We start from the raw sequence: 17,651 nt of genomic DNA on the forward strand, positions 1-17,651 counted from the left end.
TCAAGTCTAGGTTTTCAATATGGAAATTGAAATATATCTTAATTAGGGTAATGTCCAAGTAAAATATTTTTGCATCTCTGGAAAATTATAGAGGCTACTGCTGAGACATAATTATTTTCCTAATTAGATTTGTGACCACCTTAATTGAATACATTTTATTAGGCAATTGAAGAGAACCAAACCATTCTAATATGTAAATATTCAGGAAATACTAGGTATGTATTCTGAGCTCTTAAACTTATAAGACACAGGGAAGTCCTGGTGGCTCAGTGATTTAGTGCCGCCTTCAGCCCAGGGTGTGATCCTGGAGACCCGGGATTGAGTCGCACATCGGGCTCCCTGCATGGAGCCTGCTTCTCCTTCTGCCCGTGTCTCTGCCTCTCTCTCTGTCTCTGTCTCTCATGAATAAATAAATAAAATCTTTTAAAAATTAAAAAAAATATAAGACACAACTATTCTCTTTAAAAGTTTATATTTCATAAAAGAAGGTTCCAATTATTTGGATATTTGTGCTTATTACATGACACCTATGTCATTAGACACATGCCCAAATGACTACAACAGAGATAATTAATGTAAAAATGACCCAAGTGATTCCATCTGTATGCTATAGTATATAAAGGAAGATAAAGGTACCTGCTCAATTGGTTTAACCATGAAAGTCTTCATTTTATGAAAAGGTCAAGAAATTTTTAAATAGGTATAAAATGGGGGAAATTGCTTTATGAAGTATTTGGAAATGGTGAACAGTACTTAGGGGATGAAATGAGTATGTCTTGCTGAGTGAAAATATTATTGAAAGCAGGAAATTGTCCACTTTCACTAAAATACATGAGCACTGTAGAATAAAATAGAAGTTTATACATGTTAGACATTGGAGAACAGGCAAGTATTTATAAATTTAAGAGACAAATTAAGAATACCAATCTTGCTTGTGGGATGTGAGTGTATTTGTTAATAAAATTATGTGCAATACTTTCCCACACCAGTTATATACCACAACATGCTACTTCCTTGATAAAACTCCTTGAACCTTCAGCCCTTAGATGAATTAAAGAAGACTTTCAGTTAAATGCTGGTGATTTTTGCTTCCTTTCTCGAACATTGTTTTAAAGATTTAAAAAATTTATTCATGAGAGAGACAGAGGCAGAGACACAGGCAGAGGGAGAAGCAGGCTCCCTGCAGGGAGCCCAATGTGGGACTAGATCCTGGGACTCCTGGATCATGCCCTAAGCCAAAATCAAACGCTCAACCGCTGAGCCACCCCGGTGTCCCTTTCGAACACTTTTAAAAATTCCCTTTCAATGACTTATTCTTGGTATTGGAGGTTTCCTAGATGGGAGACTTCTCTCAAGTCTTCCACACCAGGAGTATGAAATCCAAAGATGAAGACTGTATGACCATTAATAACTACTTTCCTTGATTCTCAAGAACACATAAAATCTGTAATGAATTTTCCTAATCAACACTTAACAATTCTATGTTTACAAAGTTTATGTTAACTACAGCTGGGTCTCTATAAATACTTAAAATCTGTATGAAAAAAGGATTTCCACTGAACTAAAAGCTGCACCTGTGTAAAACTAAGGATCACACTCAATCAACGGTACAAAACAAGGACCTTAGCAGTATAAAATGTGTTTTATACTTAGAAGTATAAAATGGGTTTCTTTTTTCTAATGGCGTTAAAGTATGCGGAATGGCTGAGAGAATAAGACTTACCGGTAGCAGAATCCATTACTTAAGGTTTGGAGCCACATGATGTCGCTCTGTACCATAAAATTGATCTTACAGAGAAAGAAAAAATCTCTTCGGTTCTGATAAAGAAGCTGCATCCAGCATCCAGACACTGAGAAATGGAGGATACAGTGGCACTGGACTGAACAGTTAGATTTTTCTTGATTTTGAAACAAGATCCTTTGATGAAAACAAACCACTGCGGGCTGGAGATGGAGTTTTCCTGGGGAAGCGGCCAGGAATCCCGGCGTCTGTTGCTCTCTCTTCTGTTCCTCGCAGCCTGGAAAGCAGGGAGCGGCCAGGTCCACTACTCGGTCCCGGAGGAGGCCAAGCGCGGCACCTTCGTGGGTCGCATCGCCCAGGACCTGGGGCTGGAGCTGGCGGAGCTGGTGCCGCGCTTGTTCCGACTGGCATCCAAAGGCCACGGGGACCTTCTGGAGGTAAATCTGCAGGATGGCATTTTGTTTGTGAATTCTCGGATCGACCGGGAGGAGCTGTGCGGGCGGAGCGCGGAGTGCAGCATCCACCTGGAGGTGATCGTGGACAGGCCGCTGCAGGTTTTCCATGTGGAGGTGGAGGTGAAGGACATTAATGACAACCCGCCTCTGTTCCCTGGAACACAAAAGAATCTATTTATGGCGGAATCCAGGCCTATTAACTCCCGGATTCCACTAGAGGGCGCATCTGATGCAGATATCCGGGCCAACGCTATGCTGACCTACACGTTGAGCCCCAATGAGTATTTCTCGCTTGATAAACCGTCCGAAGACGAGCGGGTGAAACATCTTGGGCTAATGTTAAGGAAGCCTTTAGACAGGGAGCAATCTCCGGAACTTCATTTATTGCTCACGGCCACTGATCGAGGCAAACCTGAGCTGACTGGCACCGTTCAGTTACTCATCAAAGTGCTGGACGCCAATGACAACGCCCCAGCTTTCGACAAAACACTCTATGCCGTGAAATTACCAGAAAATGTTCCTCATGGAACGCTGGTAATGAAACTTAACGCCTCAGATTTAGATGAAGGCTCGAATGCGGACATTATTTATTCATTCTCAACTGATATTTTACCAAATGTGGAATCCAAGTTTTACCTAGATCCAATAACCGGAGAAATTATGGTAAAGGGATATATCGATTTTGAAGAAAGCAAATCCTATGAAATTCTTGTAGAGGGTATTGATAAAGGACAACCCCCACTCTCTGGCCATTGTACAGTTATGGTGGAAGTTGAGGACACCAACGATAATGTCCCAGTAATGGAATTCAAGTCTCTGTCGCTTCCAGTCAGAGAAGACGCTCCATTAGGCACAGTAATCGCGCTAATCAGCGTATCCGACCGTGACTCTGGCGCCAACGGGCAGGTGACCTGCTCGCTCACACCCCAAGTCCCCTTCAAGCTGGTGTCCACCTTCAAGAATTACTATTCGCTGGTGCTGGACAGCGCCCTGGACAGAGAGAGCGTGGCGAACTACGCTCTGGTAGTGACCGCACGCGACGGAGGCTCGCCTTCGCTGTCGGCCACGGCCAGCGTGTCCGTGGAGGTGGCCGACGTGAACGACAACGCGCCGGCATTCGCGCAGCCCGAGTACACGGTGTTCGTGAAGGAGAACAACCCGCCCGGCTGCCACATCTTCACGGTGTCGGCGCGGGACGCGGACGCGCAGGAGAACGCGCTGGTGTCCTACTCGCTGGTGGAGCGGCGCGTGGGCGAGCGCGCGCTGTCGAGCTACGTGTCGGTGCACGCGGAGAGCGGCAAGGTGTACGCGCTGCAGCCGCTGGACCACGAGGAGCTGGAGCTGCTGCAGTTCCAAGTGAGCGCGCGCGACGCGGGCGTGCCTCCCCTGGGCAGCAACGTGACGCTGCAGGTGTTCGTGCTGGACGAGAACGACAACGCGCCCGCGCTGCTGCCGCTGCCCCTGCCCCTGCCCCTGCCCGGGGCGCGCGGCGGGGGCGGCGCGCTGAGCGAGCCGGTGTCGCGGGCGGTGGGCGCGGGCCACGTGGTGGCCAAGGTGCGCGCGGTGGACGCGGACTCGGGCTACAACGCGTGGCTGTCGTACGAGCTGCAGCCGGCGGCGGGGGGCGCGCGCAGCCCGTTCCGCGTGGCGCTGTACACGGGCGAGATCAGCACGACGCGCGCCCTGGACGAGGCGGACGCGCCGCGCCAGCGCCTGCTGGTGCTGGTGAAGGACCACGGCGAGCCGGCGCTGACGGCCACGGCCACTGTGCTGCTGTCGCTGGTGGAGAGCGGCCAGGCGCCCAGGCCGTCGTCGCGGGTGTTGGCGGGCGGCGCGGGCGCGGGCGCGGGCGCGGGCGCGGCGCTGGTGGACGTCAACGTGTACCTGATCGTCGCCATCTGCGCGGTGTCCAGCCTGTTGGTGCTCACGCTGCTGCTGTCCACGGCGCTGCGGTGCTCGGCGCCGCCCAGCGAGGGCGCGTGCGGGCCGGGGAAGCCCACGCTGGTGTGCTCCAGCGCGGTGGGGAGCTGGTCGTACTCGCAGCAGAGGCGGCAGAGGGTGTGCTCTGGGGAGGGCCCGCCCAAGGCCGACCTCATGGCCTTCAGCCCCAGTGTTCCTGACTCTAGAGACATAGAGGATCTGCAGTCAGCAACAGGAGATTCCCTTTCAAAGGTTAGTTTTAAATATCTTTTATTTAATCTGAATTATTTAATCTAAAATTTTATTTTCCATTTTTTCTATCAGTTTCTTCCTAATTAAAAGAAAGTTCAGAATGAAATTTCTGATGTGTTTCTTTACGTCTTATATATTCATTTTAGCTAATATCTTTTAGTATTATAGGGCCCCAAGGCAATATATGTTGTTTTAAAAATCTTCATTATTCATTGCATATTTATTTAACTAGTATTATAAATTATGTGCATATCATCTTTATTTATTTATTTTCAGTTGTAATCAACTTTTAAGAGAACATTTTCGTCTTATTGCCTATATACATCGAAAATTGCTCAAATGTAATATAACTCAGTCAATTATTTGAAAGTGAAAGCTTATGTTACTTCGATTTCTTTAAGAAGGTACTTAAATGCACCTCCAAATCACTCTCCCTTTTTTGTTCTTAAACGTACCCAGTCTTAATTTTATAGCTGTTATTAATTTTTACTTGTTTTCTAAACTATCTAAATGGAAGTGCACTACATGTGTTAGTGTGTGACAGTGTTTATGTGTTCTTTATATTTATCGTCCATCATTCTATGGAATCATCCATATCGCCTTGTGTAGTTGGAGTTCATTTAATTTGTTTTCTCCCCAGTAGTTTATTTTATGACCATAGTATGAGTTCATTATCTCACTGTTGAGGATTTTGCATTGTTTGTCCTTACATCTTTTCCAAATAATGTGCCATAAATATATTTTTAAAATGTTCAGTGCCTATGTATGCAGTTTTCTCTACTATTTAATAGGATTGAAATTAGTAGAACATAAAATATGTACACACATTCATCTTGACTATATCAGCCTTCTCAAGTGTTTTTACCCATTTACACTTGTCTTGGCAGTGTATTGCTTTATATCATCTCCAAAATATGCCATTATCAGATTGTTTACATAGTTGCCATTTTGCTGGGTATGTTTAGTGTTTCCATTTTATGTTTCCTGATTTATGAATGAAGTTGAGCCCCTTTCTTTATTATCAGCCATTTTTTACATCTTATTTTGTATAACAGCTGTTCAAGTCTATGCCTATTTTTTTAAAGAAAGATTTTATTTACTTATTCATGAGAGGCAGAGAGAGAGAGAGACAGAGACACAGGCAGAGGGAGAAGCAGGCTCCATGCAGGGAGCCTGACATGGGACTTGATCAGATCTGGAGTCTCTATGATCACACCCTGGGCTGAAGACGGTGCTAAATTGCTGAGCCACCAGGGCTGCCCTATGCCTATTTTTCTATTGTGGTGCATTTTCTATTGTTTTTCAAATTTTCCTTTATTATGGATATAACACCTTTCTTGCTTATATACTCTGCTTGTCTTCATTAGGTTTTTTTTTTTTTTGGTGAATAAAAATTTTTAATTCTAGTTAAGTTCAATTTATCAATCTTTTCATCTTTATTTTGTTTAATGAAGGTAATTTCTTTGGTATTTTTTGTTCATATTCTTGTTACATATACAATCCTTTTCCAATTTTTTTTGTCTTTTATGACATAGGGGTCAAGATTCATTCCTCCCAAGTGACTTTCAACTGAAGCAACACTATTTCTTAAAAATGCATTTCGTATGTTTTTACAAAATAATTATCCATTCTATAAGTTTGATCTTTTTTGCTGTTCTAATCTACTAGACTTTTTAAAAAACTTTTTATATCAGTGCCATGTTGCCTCTTTCACTTCCACCTAAATTTGTATATAAATTCCATAAGAACAATTTGGTGAGATTTTTATTTGGATTGCATTGAATCTATTTAGAAATGTGAAGCAGGGGGTGCCTGAGAGCCTCAGTCGGTTAAGCATCTGACTTTTTTTTTAATTTTTTAAATTTTTATTTATTTATGATAGTCACAGAGAGAGAGAGAGAGAGAGAGGCAGAGACATAGGCAGAGGGAGAAGCAGGCTCCATGCACCAGGAGCCCTGGTGTGGGATTCGATCCTGGGTCTCCAGGATCGCGCCCCGGGCCAAAGGCAGGCGCTAAACCTCTGTGCCACCCAGGGATCCCAGCATCTGACTCTTGATTTCAGCCCAAGTCAGAATCCTGGGGTCCCGAGATCCGGTCCCACATCAGGCTCTATGCTGAGTGTGGAGCCTGCTTAAGTTTCTGTCTCCCTCTCCCTGTGCCCCTCCCCTACTCACTCCTGCTCTCTCTCTCTCAAAATAAAAAAAAATGGTACATATGAATATAGTGTGTGTTTTTGTATTGAAATATTATTCAGCTAACTTGTTAAAATCGCTTTTGATTCTAATAATTTATCTCTAGGTGCTTTGTATTTTTCAATATAGATAATCATGCTGACAATAAATAATGATAGCTGTAGCTTTTTCCTTCCCAATTCTTATTCCCATTATACCTTTTATGTGCTTTAATGGCATTGAATTGGACCACTAGTATTATGGTAAATAGAAATGGCAATATTAAGCAACCTTGTCTATTTATGAAGTCAATGGAAAATTTTAAATAATTTATCATTGGCATGCCTGAGTGGCTCAGTCCATTAAGTGTTTGCCTTCTGCTCAAGTCATGACCCCAGAGTCCAGGGATCAAGTCCCAAGACCAGCTCTGCTCCTGCTTTTCCCTCTGGCCCTCCCCTTGCTCCTTCTTTCTCTCTCTCTCCCCAACACTCTCCCAAATAAATAGATAAAATCTTGTAAAAAAATAATTTATCACTAATTATGTTTTGTATAGTTTTTTTAAAATCTTAAAAATTCTTATTTCTCTTCCTTTTTTGTTTTTATCTGGGTTAGTATATTTTAATTACTCATTTTCTCTATTATCTTTGCAGTTATATAGTACATTCTTTTGCTAATTTCTTTATTGATTTCCTGGATTTTAAAAGCAAGCATCACTGAGTTTTTAGAACTTAAATTAGTGCTTTTACTGCTTTCAGACAATGCTAGGACCTTGAATAATAACTCTATTTCCCAGTTTTGTTTGGTGTTATGTTTTTCAGTTTTACATTTATTTTAGGTACAGATTACATTATTATTATGTTTTGTACAGTTACTTTTGTTTTTGTTTCTTTCTGTAATTATTTTTACCCTGAAGAAATTCTTTAATATTTCCTTTAGTGGTTGAAAGAATTCTCCAACTTTTTTGCATATCAGAAATATGCTTATTTCATCATCACTTTTGAAAAGTAGTTTTGCAGAGTTATCAAATTCTGGGTTTGAAATATTTTTTCCCAAGCACTTTTAAGATGACATCCCTGGAATGAATGCCATTCTTGAAATAAATGGCTGTTAAGATTATTTTCCAGGTAGTGTGCCTTTTTTTTTTCTTCCAGCTGTTTTTTATAATTATCTTTGTTTTTGATTTTCAGTTTCTTTATTATATGCTCACTTTTAGTTTTCTTTGATTTATCTTCTTTGCAGTATTGAAAGCTTCTTGGATATGCGGCTTGGTATCTTTCATCAGTACAGAAAAAATTTCAGCAGTTCGCCTTCAAATATCACTTCTGTATCATGTTTTTTTACCCTCCTTTTCTGTAACTCAAGGACTATGTGTGTGAAATATTTTCACCCTAGCTCTCATATCTTCTATGTTCCTTTCTGTTTTTCGAAGGTATTTTTGATCTATTTATTACATGCTGGATATTTATTCTGACCAATCTTCTAATTTACCATTTTTCTCTTCTTACAATCTACTATTAATATCATTAATGGAATCAAAACTTCAATTGTGAAAATTTTTAGCTTTAGAATTGTAGTTTTCCTTTTGAAAATAGATTTCAGTTTTCTGGTGAAATTCTTTAATGTATTTATTTCAATATGTAATAATATGTAATCACAGTTTATTTGTGCTCTATCTAACCATAATAATTAGATAATATGTGTGCCTCTTTTCTTGTGATTTTTTTTCTCATTATGTTCTTGTTGGTAAGCCAGATCATTTTGTAGTGATTTCTGGATATTGTGCTTGAGAAGGTATAGTTGCTGTAGATGTCATTATAGTCCTTAAAAGATGGATAACATAAATTTTTTACCACTCACTCTCTGGTTCTATTTTGTAGTATATGAAATACAGTTAGTAGAATAAAAATTTTGTACTTTATCTGAAATTTTGTTTCTTTCTCCTCACCACTAACTCATGAGAACAAAGCTTATTGAAGTTTATTACTGTTTAGTTACCTTTCTTTCTTTTTTTTCTTTTTACCCTGGACACTGGCTAATGCTATAAGAATCTTGCACCTCAGCAAGTTTCTACTCACTTGACCTAGGATTTTAAAATTGAATATGACCTAAAAGATCATAATTTCCCACAATTAGATGATGAATAAACTGTGGCCGAGAGACATAAAACAACTTGCTTGAGGCCACATGGATATTAATTTGATAATAGATAATAGAACCAAAAGTATTAAATTTTAGCTTTATTGTCACTTTCTACTTTTAAATGAGCCTATTTGATGGTAATAAAGGCAATAGGATTGTGAGTAAAAACTATATATAATGTACTTTACTTTTTCACTTAGAAGTATTTTGAAATTACTCTCAGATTTTTCTCCCCAGAATGGATATAAATAATAAATATTTTAGTACAGTATTTTATACAGAATATGAACCATTAAAAAAGTAATGTAAAGATGTATATTATATGCACTAATATGTTCTCATAATTTTTCATAATTAACTTTTTAGTCAAATTTGATACAGCTACCTAAATTATTTATAAATCTTTAAAAGATTTATAAAAGAATGCTTCAACTTCACCTGTTATTTCTGGGCAGTGTGGTAGACCTATGTAAATTTTTACAGAAAGAAGGGAAATATAACTTCTTAAAAATTAATTCTGGCAGTTTTTAAAAATATTTTATTTATTTAAGAGAGAGACGGAGAAAGCATGAGTAGGAGATTTGGGGGAGAGGCAGAAGGAAAGGAACAAGCAGATATCCCACTGAGCAGGGAGTCTGACCTGGGCTGTGGACCTGGGCCTTTGGCCCATCCCAGGACCCAAGATCATGACCTGAGCTGAAGGTAGACAATCAACTGGCTGAGGCACCCAGGTGCCCCTATTCTGGAGTTTTGTAGGTAATGAAGGACATCTAGACTCCAATGCAAAATTAAATTTTCTAGTGTAACATTTTGGAATGCTTCTTATTAAGTAGAGATGCCTCAAAACTCTATCTGGTTTTTTCAACCTAAATTCATTGTCAGTGAGGGAGTTTAATTTCTGTAACAAGGCTTAAATATAACTAAAATTTTTAAAGAAACAAGCAAGTGAAAAGATCAGTTAAGGTAATATATAATAATTGATTGAAAGAATAGTTTGGAAAAAGATTTAAGGAATATTCTCTACCTATGGAGTTGTCTATGGAATCAAGACCAGAGAATTTATAGTTGTTGAGACTTAACCTCCCCCCAAATAGTTGAACATTGAAAGACAAATGCAAGTGATAATTCAAAAACTTAATGTTATCTAACAGATGCGAGGATGGGTCAAATGTCAAGATCCTTGTTTTCTTTTGAAATATCTATATATTTATTAGAAAAAATTACAAACCAAAAGAAGCATGTCATACTGTTGGTGCCATTTTTTCCATTGTGCATATTTTCAAAACGTTGAATTACATACTGAAAATATCCTATAAGTCACCATGCATACATAGTTAATATACACTGTCAGTTTGGCTGTTAAATACTTTTTCCAAAAGTAAATTTATTTATACTGTGGTTTTGGAGTTTCCCATCAGTCGTGGTTCTCTAATAGAAGGTAAATCAACCTTAACTGGTGATATTTTCAACACATTTATTATCATTTTTAAACTGGTGTATATTAGAATGTTTTCAAATTATCATCAGTTGCAGATAATGATACGGATACAGATAATAAGAATCTTGAAAATTTATTAGCATTCAGATTCTTCAGTGTTTGGGTGATCTGAGTGCTGTGGGGGACATCATATTAGTAGGCAGAGTAAGAATCTTAGAAAAACTAAAGGGAATGATAAACATACTGTTAAATATTATATAAGCAATGAAACCAGTATCATTATTGTACTTCTTTACTACTTTGAATACTGGGAAGCAAATGTATTTCAGTTGATTTTGTACTTTCTAGTAATTCTTTTTCTTCTTGCTATTTATATTACTATTTTTCCACATTTGTTTTATACATTGACACAAAAATAATACTTCAAGTCTCACATACAACTTAAACCAAAATTAAGGGATATATTTGAAGTTTATGTTTTACATGAAAATGTGTCAAGTAATAAAATTATTGATCTCCAAGACCCAGTGTCTTCATAGGTAAGGAGGATTTTGTGATATTTAAGGAATTCTAGGGAGTATATAAACAAACAGAAGGTTAATTTTTTTTTTCAGTGGAAAAACTTGGTGACATTTTCTTTTGGGAAATTTTCTTCTGACCATATTTATAAGTAAGTCTATGTTGTATCATGCAGTAAATCAAACAATTAAAAAGAGAAAATTAACATAGTCCAGTTAATAATGTGGTTTATTTTCAATGTTTTAATTTTTACTGGAACCCAAACGTTTTATAGAGTAGTACATCTACAGAAAAATTAGTGTTTTGATTTGCTGCATAAAAGCAAAGATCTATACTGTCACAGTTTACATCAATTGTTTTTTTAAGATTTTATTTATTTATTCATGAGAGACACAGAGAAAGAGGCAGAGACACAGGCACAGGCTCCTTGCAGGGAGCCTGATGTGGGACTCGATCCTGTGTCTTCAAGATCACACTCTGGGACGAAGGCAGGTGCCAAACCGTTGAGCCACCCAGGCATCCCAGTTTATATCAATTGTGATTTATCAGTAGTTGTAAGTTGAAAAAATGCTGCCTAGATGCATCTAATTTGAAAAATGGTGTCAAGATACTGACCAAAATTGTTTTTACTATGATCTTGGCCTCTAGAAAATGTAAATGTCCACATTATCATTTTATAGTCAACATTAAAAGTATGTGATGTAAGGAGAAATTAAAGAATGGAGTTTTAGCCATTAAAATATCAGACTTCAAACCAGTAACTCTGACAAGAATGCTATTCAAATCGTTTGTTACTTTGAAAATAACATCCACAAAAAGCCAATATCAAATGCTTGCAAATAGGACTGTAAATTTGTTTCATGAGTAACACAGAAGTAGTGTACAAACATCCCATGAAAATAATAGAAAATACTGGAGAAATTGAATAAGATATGTCTAAATTTTGCAGTAAATGAAAACTAATACCTTTAATTTCAGTTAGGAATTATATAAAGCCACTCCCTAAATAGAATAGACCAATACAAATTACTCTAATAAAGATCGGTGTGGCATAAACAAATCGTATTGATTTTGCACTGTTTTAATGAAAACTGATGTCTTTATTATAATCTTAATGGTGTATTTAAATTAGAAATAAGGAAAATAAAGAATACCTAAAAGTCGCTGAAATTGGGAAATATTTAACTAATGTAAGGTAGGTAAGGCATAACAAAGTAAAAACTCACCTTTTCATCCACATGGTGGCGCTGGAAACCGCAAGTTTGGTGGTTGGTTTTTTTTTTCTTCCCCCAATAAAGGAATACAGTGAGTTTATTTTCCTTAGAAAGGAGAAGGCTACTCCATTTTTTACTCTGCTGCTGAAGCTGAAAAGGTGAGCAAATAAAACATTATGGCTAATTGGGAATTAGGTTTCCAAAAGCTATCGTCTGGTAGTGCAACAGACATTTGAAAATTGCAACGAATTAGCGATGGTATATTCTCAGAGAAGTCCAGGTTCCTGGCGCCTGCTGCTCTCGCTTCTGCTCCTCGCAGTCTGGGAGCCCGCGAGCAGCCAGGTCCGCTACTCGGTCCCGGAGGAGACCAAACACGGCACCTTCGTGGGCCGCATCGCCCAGGACCTGGGGCTGGAGCTGGCGGAGCTGGTGCCGCGCCTTTTCCGACTGGCGTCCAAAGGCCACGGGAACCTTCTGGAGGTGAATCTGCAGAATGGCATTTTGTTTGTGAATTCTCGGATCGACCGGGAGGAGCTGTGCGGGCGGAGCGCGGAGTGCAGCATCCACCTGGAGGTGATCGTGGACAGGCCGCTGCAGGTTTTCCATGTGGAGGTGGAGGTGAAGGACATTAATGACAACGCGCCCAGGTTCTTCCGACAGGAACAAAGATTATTTATTTTAGAATCAAGAATAGTGGATTCTCGGTTTCCACTTGAGGGCGCATCTGATATGGATGTCGGAGCAAATGCAGAATTGAGATACAAATTAAATCCTAATGAATATTTTGACTTGGATGTTAAAGCAAATGAAGAAGAAACAAACATTTTAGAGCTAGTCTTGAAGAAAGCAGTAGATCGAGAAGAGATTCAAGAACATCTTTTATTACTGACTGCAATTGATGGAGGAAAACCTGAACTAACAGGTACAGTTCAATTATTGATCAATGTATTGGATGCGAATGATAACGCCCCAAAATTTGATAAATCAATTTATAATATCCGATTACTAGAAAATGCACCGAATGGGACATTAGTTATTAAGCTGAATGCCTCAGATGCGGATGAGGGCATTAATAAGGAAATAGTGTATCTCTTTAGTAATCTTGTTCTTGACAACGTCAAATCTAAATTTATAATCGATTCGAATAGTGGAGAAATAACAGTAAAGGGAGAACTGGATTATGAAGATTGTAATTTATATGAAATTAATATCGATGCTGTAGATAGAAGTCCATTCCCATTAACTGGACACTGCAAAGTAATAGTAAAACTCCTGGATGAGAATGATAATACCCCAGAGATGGTCATAACCTCCATATCCCTGCCGGTGCAAGAGGACGCTTCAGTAGGAACCATCATCGCCCTGATCAGCGTATCCGACCGTGACTCTGGCGCCAACGGGCAGGTGACCTGCTCACTCACACCCCAAGTCCCCTTCAAGCTGGTGTCCACCTTCAAGAATTACTATTCGCTGGTGCTGGACAGCGCCCTGGACAGAGAGAGCGTGGCGAACTACGCTCTGGTAGTGACCGCACGCGACGGAGGCTCGCCTTCGCTGTCGGCCACGGCCAGCGTGTCCGTGGAGGTGGCCGACGTGAACGACAACGCGCCGGCATTCGCGCAGCCCGAGTACACGGTGTTCGTGAAGGAGAACAACCCGCCCGGCTGCCACATCTTCACGGTGTCGGCGCGGGACGCGGACGCGCAGGAGAACGCGCTGGTGTCCTACTCGCTGGTGGAGCGGCGCGTGGGCGAGCGCGCGCTGTCGAGCTACGTGTCGGTGCACGCGGAGAGCGGCAAGGTGTACGCGCTGCAGCCGCTGGACCACGAGGAGCTGGAGCTGCTGCAGTTCCAAGTGAGCGCGCGCGACGCGGGCGTGCCTCCCCTGGGCAGCAACGTGACGCTGCAGGTGTTCGTGCTGGACGAGAACGACAACGCGCCCGCGCTGCTGCCGCTGCCCCTGCCCCTGCCCCTGCCCGGGGCGCGCGGCGGGGGCGGCGCGCTGAGCGAGCCGGTGTCGCGGGCGGTGGGCGCGGGCCACGTGGTGGCCAAGGTGCGCGCGGTGGACGCGGACTCGGGCTACAACGCGTGGCTGTCGTACGAGCTGCAGCCGGCGGCGGGGGGCGCGCGCAGCCCGTTCCGCGTGGCGCTGTACACGGGCGAGATCAGCACGACGCGCGCCCTGGACGAGGCGGACGCGCCGCGCCAGCGCCTGCTGGTGCTGGTGAAGGACCACGGCGAGCCGGCGCTGACGGCCACGGCCACTGTGCTGCTGTCGCTGGTGGAGAGCGGCCAGGCGCCCAGGCCGTCGTCGCGGGTGTTGGCGGGCGGCGCGGGCGCGGGCGCGGGCGCGGGCGCGGGCGCGGCGCTGGTGGACGTCAACGTGTACCTGATCGTCGCCATCTGCGCGGTGTCCAGCCTGTTGGTGCTCACGCTGCTGCTGTCCACGGCGCTGCGGTGCTCGGCGCCGCCCAGCGAGGGCGCGTGCGGGCCGGGGAAGCCCACGCTGGTGTGCTCCAGCGCGGTGGGGAGCTGGTCGTACTCGCAGCAGAGGCGGCAGAGGGTGTGCTCTGGGGAGGGCCCGCCCAAGGCCGACCTCATGGCCTTCAGCCCCAGCCTGCCTCATGGACCCAGCTCCGCAGACATTGTGAGTGTTTAAAATATTTTTCAAAATAATTTTCGTTATAAATGTTTATTATTTCCTCTATTATTTTTTCTTTTAAAGTATGGTTTTATATATGATTATAGTCTCATCATTTTAGATGTAAATTCTGTATTCGTACTACTTCATTTACTTAAAATTACAGTTATGCATAGAATTCATTTAATTGGTTGCAGATGATCGCTTTGCAGTAATGAATTTATTTTAGTAACATTCCCACTTTTAAAAGATTTTCTCATTATTTTTTTCACATTTTTACATTTAAATTCAATTTGCCAACATTTTTAATTAAAAGATTTTAAAAGTTGGTGTGAATGTATTACTTTTCTTTGCACCATAAAAATTGTTTCCTGAATAAATTTTTAATAAGCATTTTAATTTTCAATCTTTGGGAAATGTAGGGAGATACTTGCATGACATGTTTGGAGTTATTTACTTTCAAATCTCATATTACAACCACAATGAAGTGTTTTAATAACACTATGTCATTTTGCCTTTTCTTTTACATTAAATATCATTTTCTTAGTGTTTTTTTATTACACCAATTTAATTTCCTTTGTAAGTAACATTTGTACACTGAATGATTCTTTTCAGGTTTCTCTTAACGATTGGGTTTTGCATACTTATGATGAATTTGATATTTATGATTTTTTAACTAGGGACTTCATTTATCTTTGAATACAAAATACACTTACATGTTATGCATTGGCTTATCAAAGCCACATAATATACCTCCTTAACTATTTCTAAGGTTCTTATTTTTATTTTATTTTTTAAAGATTTTATTTATTCATGAGAGACACACAGAGAGAGAGAGAGGCAGAGACACAGGCAGAGGGAGAAGCAGGCTCCATGCAGGAAGCGGGACATGGGACTGGATCCAGGGACTCCAAGATCTCACCCTGGGCTGAAGGCGGTGCTAAATCGCCTGGCCATGGGGGCTGCCCTAAGGTTCTTATTTTTAACTAATTTCTACACCCAAGGTCAGAATTTGAACTCACAACCATAAGCAAGAGTCACATGCACTACTGACTGAGTCAGCCCGGTGCCCAGTGTTCCTTGACTATTTCAAACATTGCAATTTCTTGGTTAGTTTTCTACAGTTATTTTTACATACAAATAAACACCTCTCTTCTTTTTTTTTTTAATTCCTCTCTTCTATTTTAAAACATAATAGTCATATCACTTTTCCTCTTATTTTTTTTAATTGAATAGTCATGATATATCAGTATGTGAGGAGGTTTCTCATTCTTTTCCAAATTTATGATGCCCCATTTTGAGACATATCATAATTTTTTCACTTACTCTAACATCAATACTTAGTGAAACAGTGATTAACTTTTCTCTAACTTGTATTTTTTTGATTGACAAATTATTATATTAGAGGCAATTTTGAGCTTGGGATTCTCTCTCTCCCTCTGCCTCATCCTCCCCTTCTTGCCCCACCACGTTCTCTCTGTCTCTAATTTTAAAAATATAGGGTTACTAAGGGACACCTGGCTGGCTCAGTAGGTAGAGTGCATGACTCTTGATCTCAGGGTTGTGAGTTTGAGACACACGTTGGGTGTAGAGATTATTTTTAAAATATGGCTACTTGGGCAGCCCGGGTGGCTCAGCGGTTTAGCGATGTCTTCAGCCCAGGGTGTGGTCCTGGGGATCCAGGATCAAGTCCCACGTCAGGCTCCCTGCATGGAGCCTGCTTCTCCCTCTGCCTGTGTCTCTGACTCTCTCTCTCTCTCTCTCTCTCTGTCTGTGAATAAATAAATAAAATCATTTAAAACTAGTTCTTTCATGAATAAAAAATAAATAAAATAAAATATGGCTACTTGAAATTCTTAATTGTCCATTGGCTTGCATCATATTTCTTGCAGAGTTTAGCAATGTGTAGGTCTTTCACAAACTTGGCAAAAGTAGACTGCCTGAAATTAAATAAAACCTAGCAATTTATTATACTTAGATAAGACTGAATCATTATCTAATACTGTTCTAAGCTTCAATAACAAAATTCACCAGCAAAAATCTTCTAGACTCTTTTAAAATGGGTCTTGCCTTAGAACCACAATGATGAGTTTATCTATGTGCATATGTAGTATGTAATGACAGTGTTATGTTAGTTTCAGATGTACAATATTGTGATTCAGCACTTCTATACATTATTCAGTACTCCTCATGGCAAATGTACTCTTAATCCCCTATTTCACCCATCACCTCATCCACCTCCACTCTGGTAACTATCAGTTTGTTCCCTATAGTTAAGAGTCTATTTTTTGGTTTGTCCCTTTTTTTTTCTTTGTTCATTTGTTTTCTCTCTTAAATTCCACATATAACTGAAATCATATGGTATTTGTCTTTCTCTGACTTATTTCACTTAGCATTATATTCTCTGGATCCATCCGTGTTATTGCTAATAGCAAGATGTTTTTTTATGGCTGAGTAATATTTCATTGTGTGTATATATATATATATATATATATATAACATTTTCATTATCCATTCATCTTTTGATAGTCACTTGAGGTGCTTTTGAAATTTGGCTATTGTAAATAATGCTGCAATAAACACAGGGGTGCATATATCCCTTCAGCATAGTGTTCATGTTCTTTGGGTAAATGCCCAGTAGTGAAATTACTGAATCATGTGGTAGTTCTATTTTTAATTTTTTGAGGAATATCCAGAGTCTTCCAAAGTGGCTGCACCAGTTTGCATTCTCACCAACAGTGCATGAGAGTTCCTTTTTATCCATATCCTCACTAACGCCTGTTGTTTCTTGTGTTGATTTTAGCCATTCTGACAGGTATAATGTGATATCTCATTGTAGCTTTGATTTGCATTTCCCTGATGATGAGTGATGTTGAGCATCTTTTCATGTGTCTGTTGGCCATCTGGATATCTTCTTTGGAGAAATGTCTGTTCATGTTTTCTGCCCAGTTTTTTTTTTTCTGCCCAGTTTTAATTGGATTTTTTGCTTTTTAGATGTTGACTTGTATAAGTTCTTTATATCTTTGAATACTAACCCTTTATTGGATATGTCGTTTGCAAATACCTTCTCCCATTCAGTTGGTCATCCTTTAGTTTTTTTGTTTCCTTTGCTAAGCAGAAGCTTTTTATTTCGATGTGGCTCCAATAGTTTAAATTCACTTT

At 40.5% G+C, this 17,651-nt stretch overlaps 1 protein-coding gene across 5 annotated transcripts in view; it reads left to right on the forward strand.

The window, feature by feature from the left end:
• Positions 1-17,651, forward strand: part of LOC140633522 (protocadherin alpha-C2) — a 187,882-nt gene that overhangs the window by 12,912 nt on the left and 157,319 nt on the right. The window contains exon 1 of one of the 5 annotated variants that reach the window (XM_072826183.1): positions 1,809-4,368. The exons of 3 other annotated variants lie outside the window; for them this stretch is intronic. In XM_072826183.1, coding sequence (XP_072682284.1) covers positions 1,924-4,368 — 2,445 coding nt within the window. In that variant the 5' untranslated portion in view covers positions 1,809-1,923. Of the gene's footprint in view, positions 1-1,808; positions 4,369-11,952; positions 14,496-17,651 lie in introns of those variants that run through there. One more of the 5 variants, XM_072826189.1, reaches the window with a different exon arrangement.

This window comes from Canis lupus, chromosome 5 (assembly GCF_048164855.1).
Source record: "Canis lupus baileyi chromosome 5, mCanLup2.hap1, whole genome shotgun sequence".
In the NCBI taxonomy this organism is placed as follows: Eukaryota; Metazoa; Chordata; class Mammalia; order Carnivora; family Canidae; genus Canis; species Canis lupus.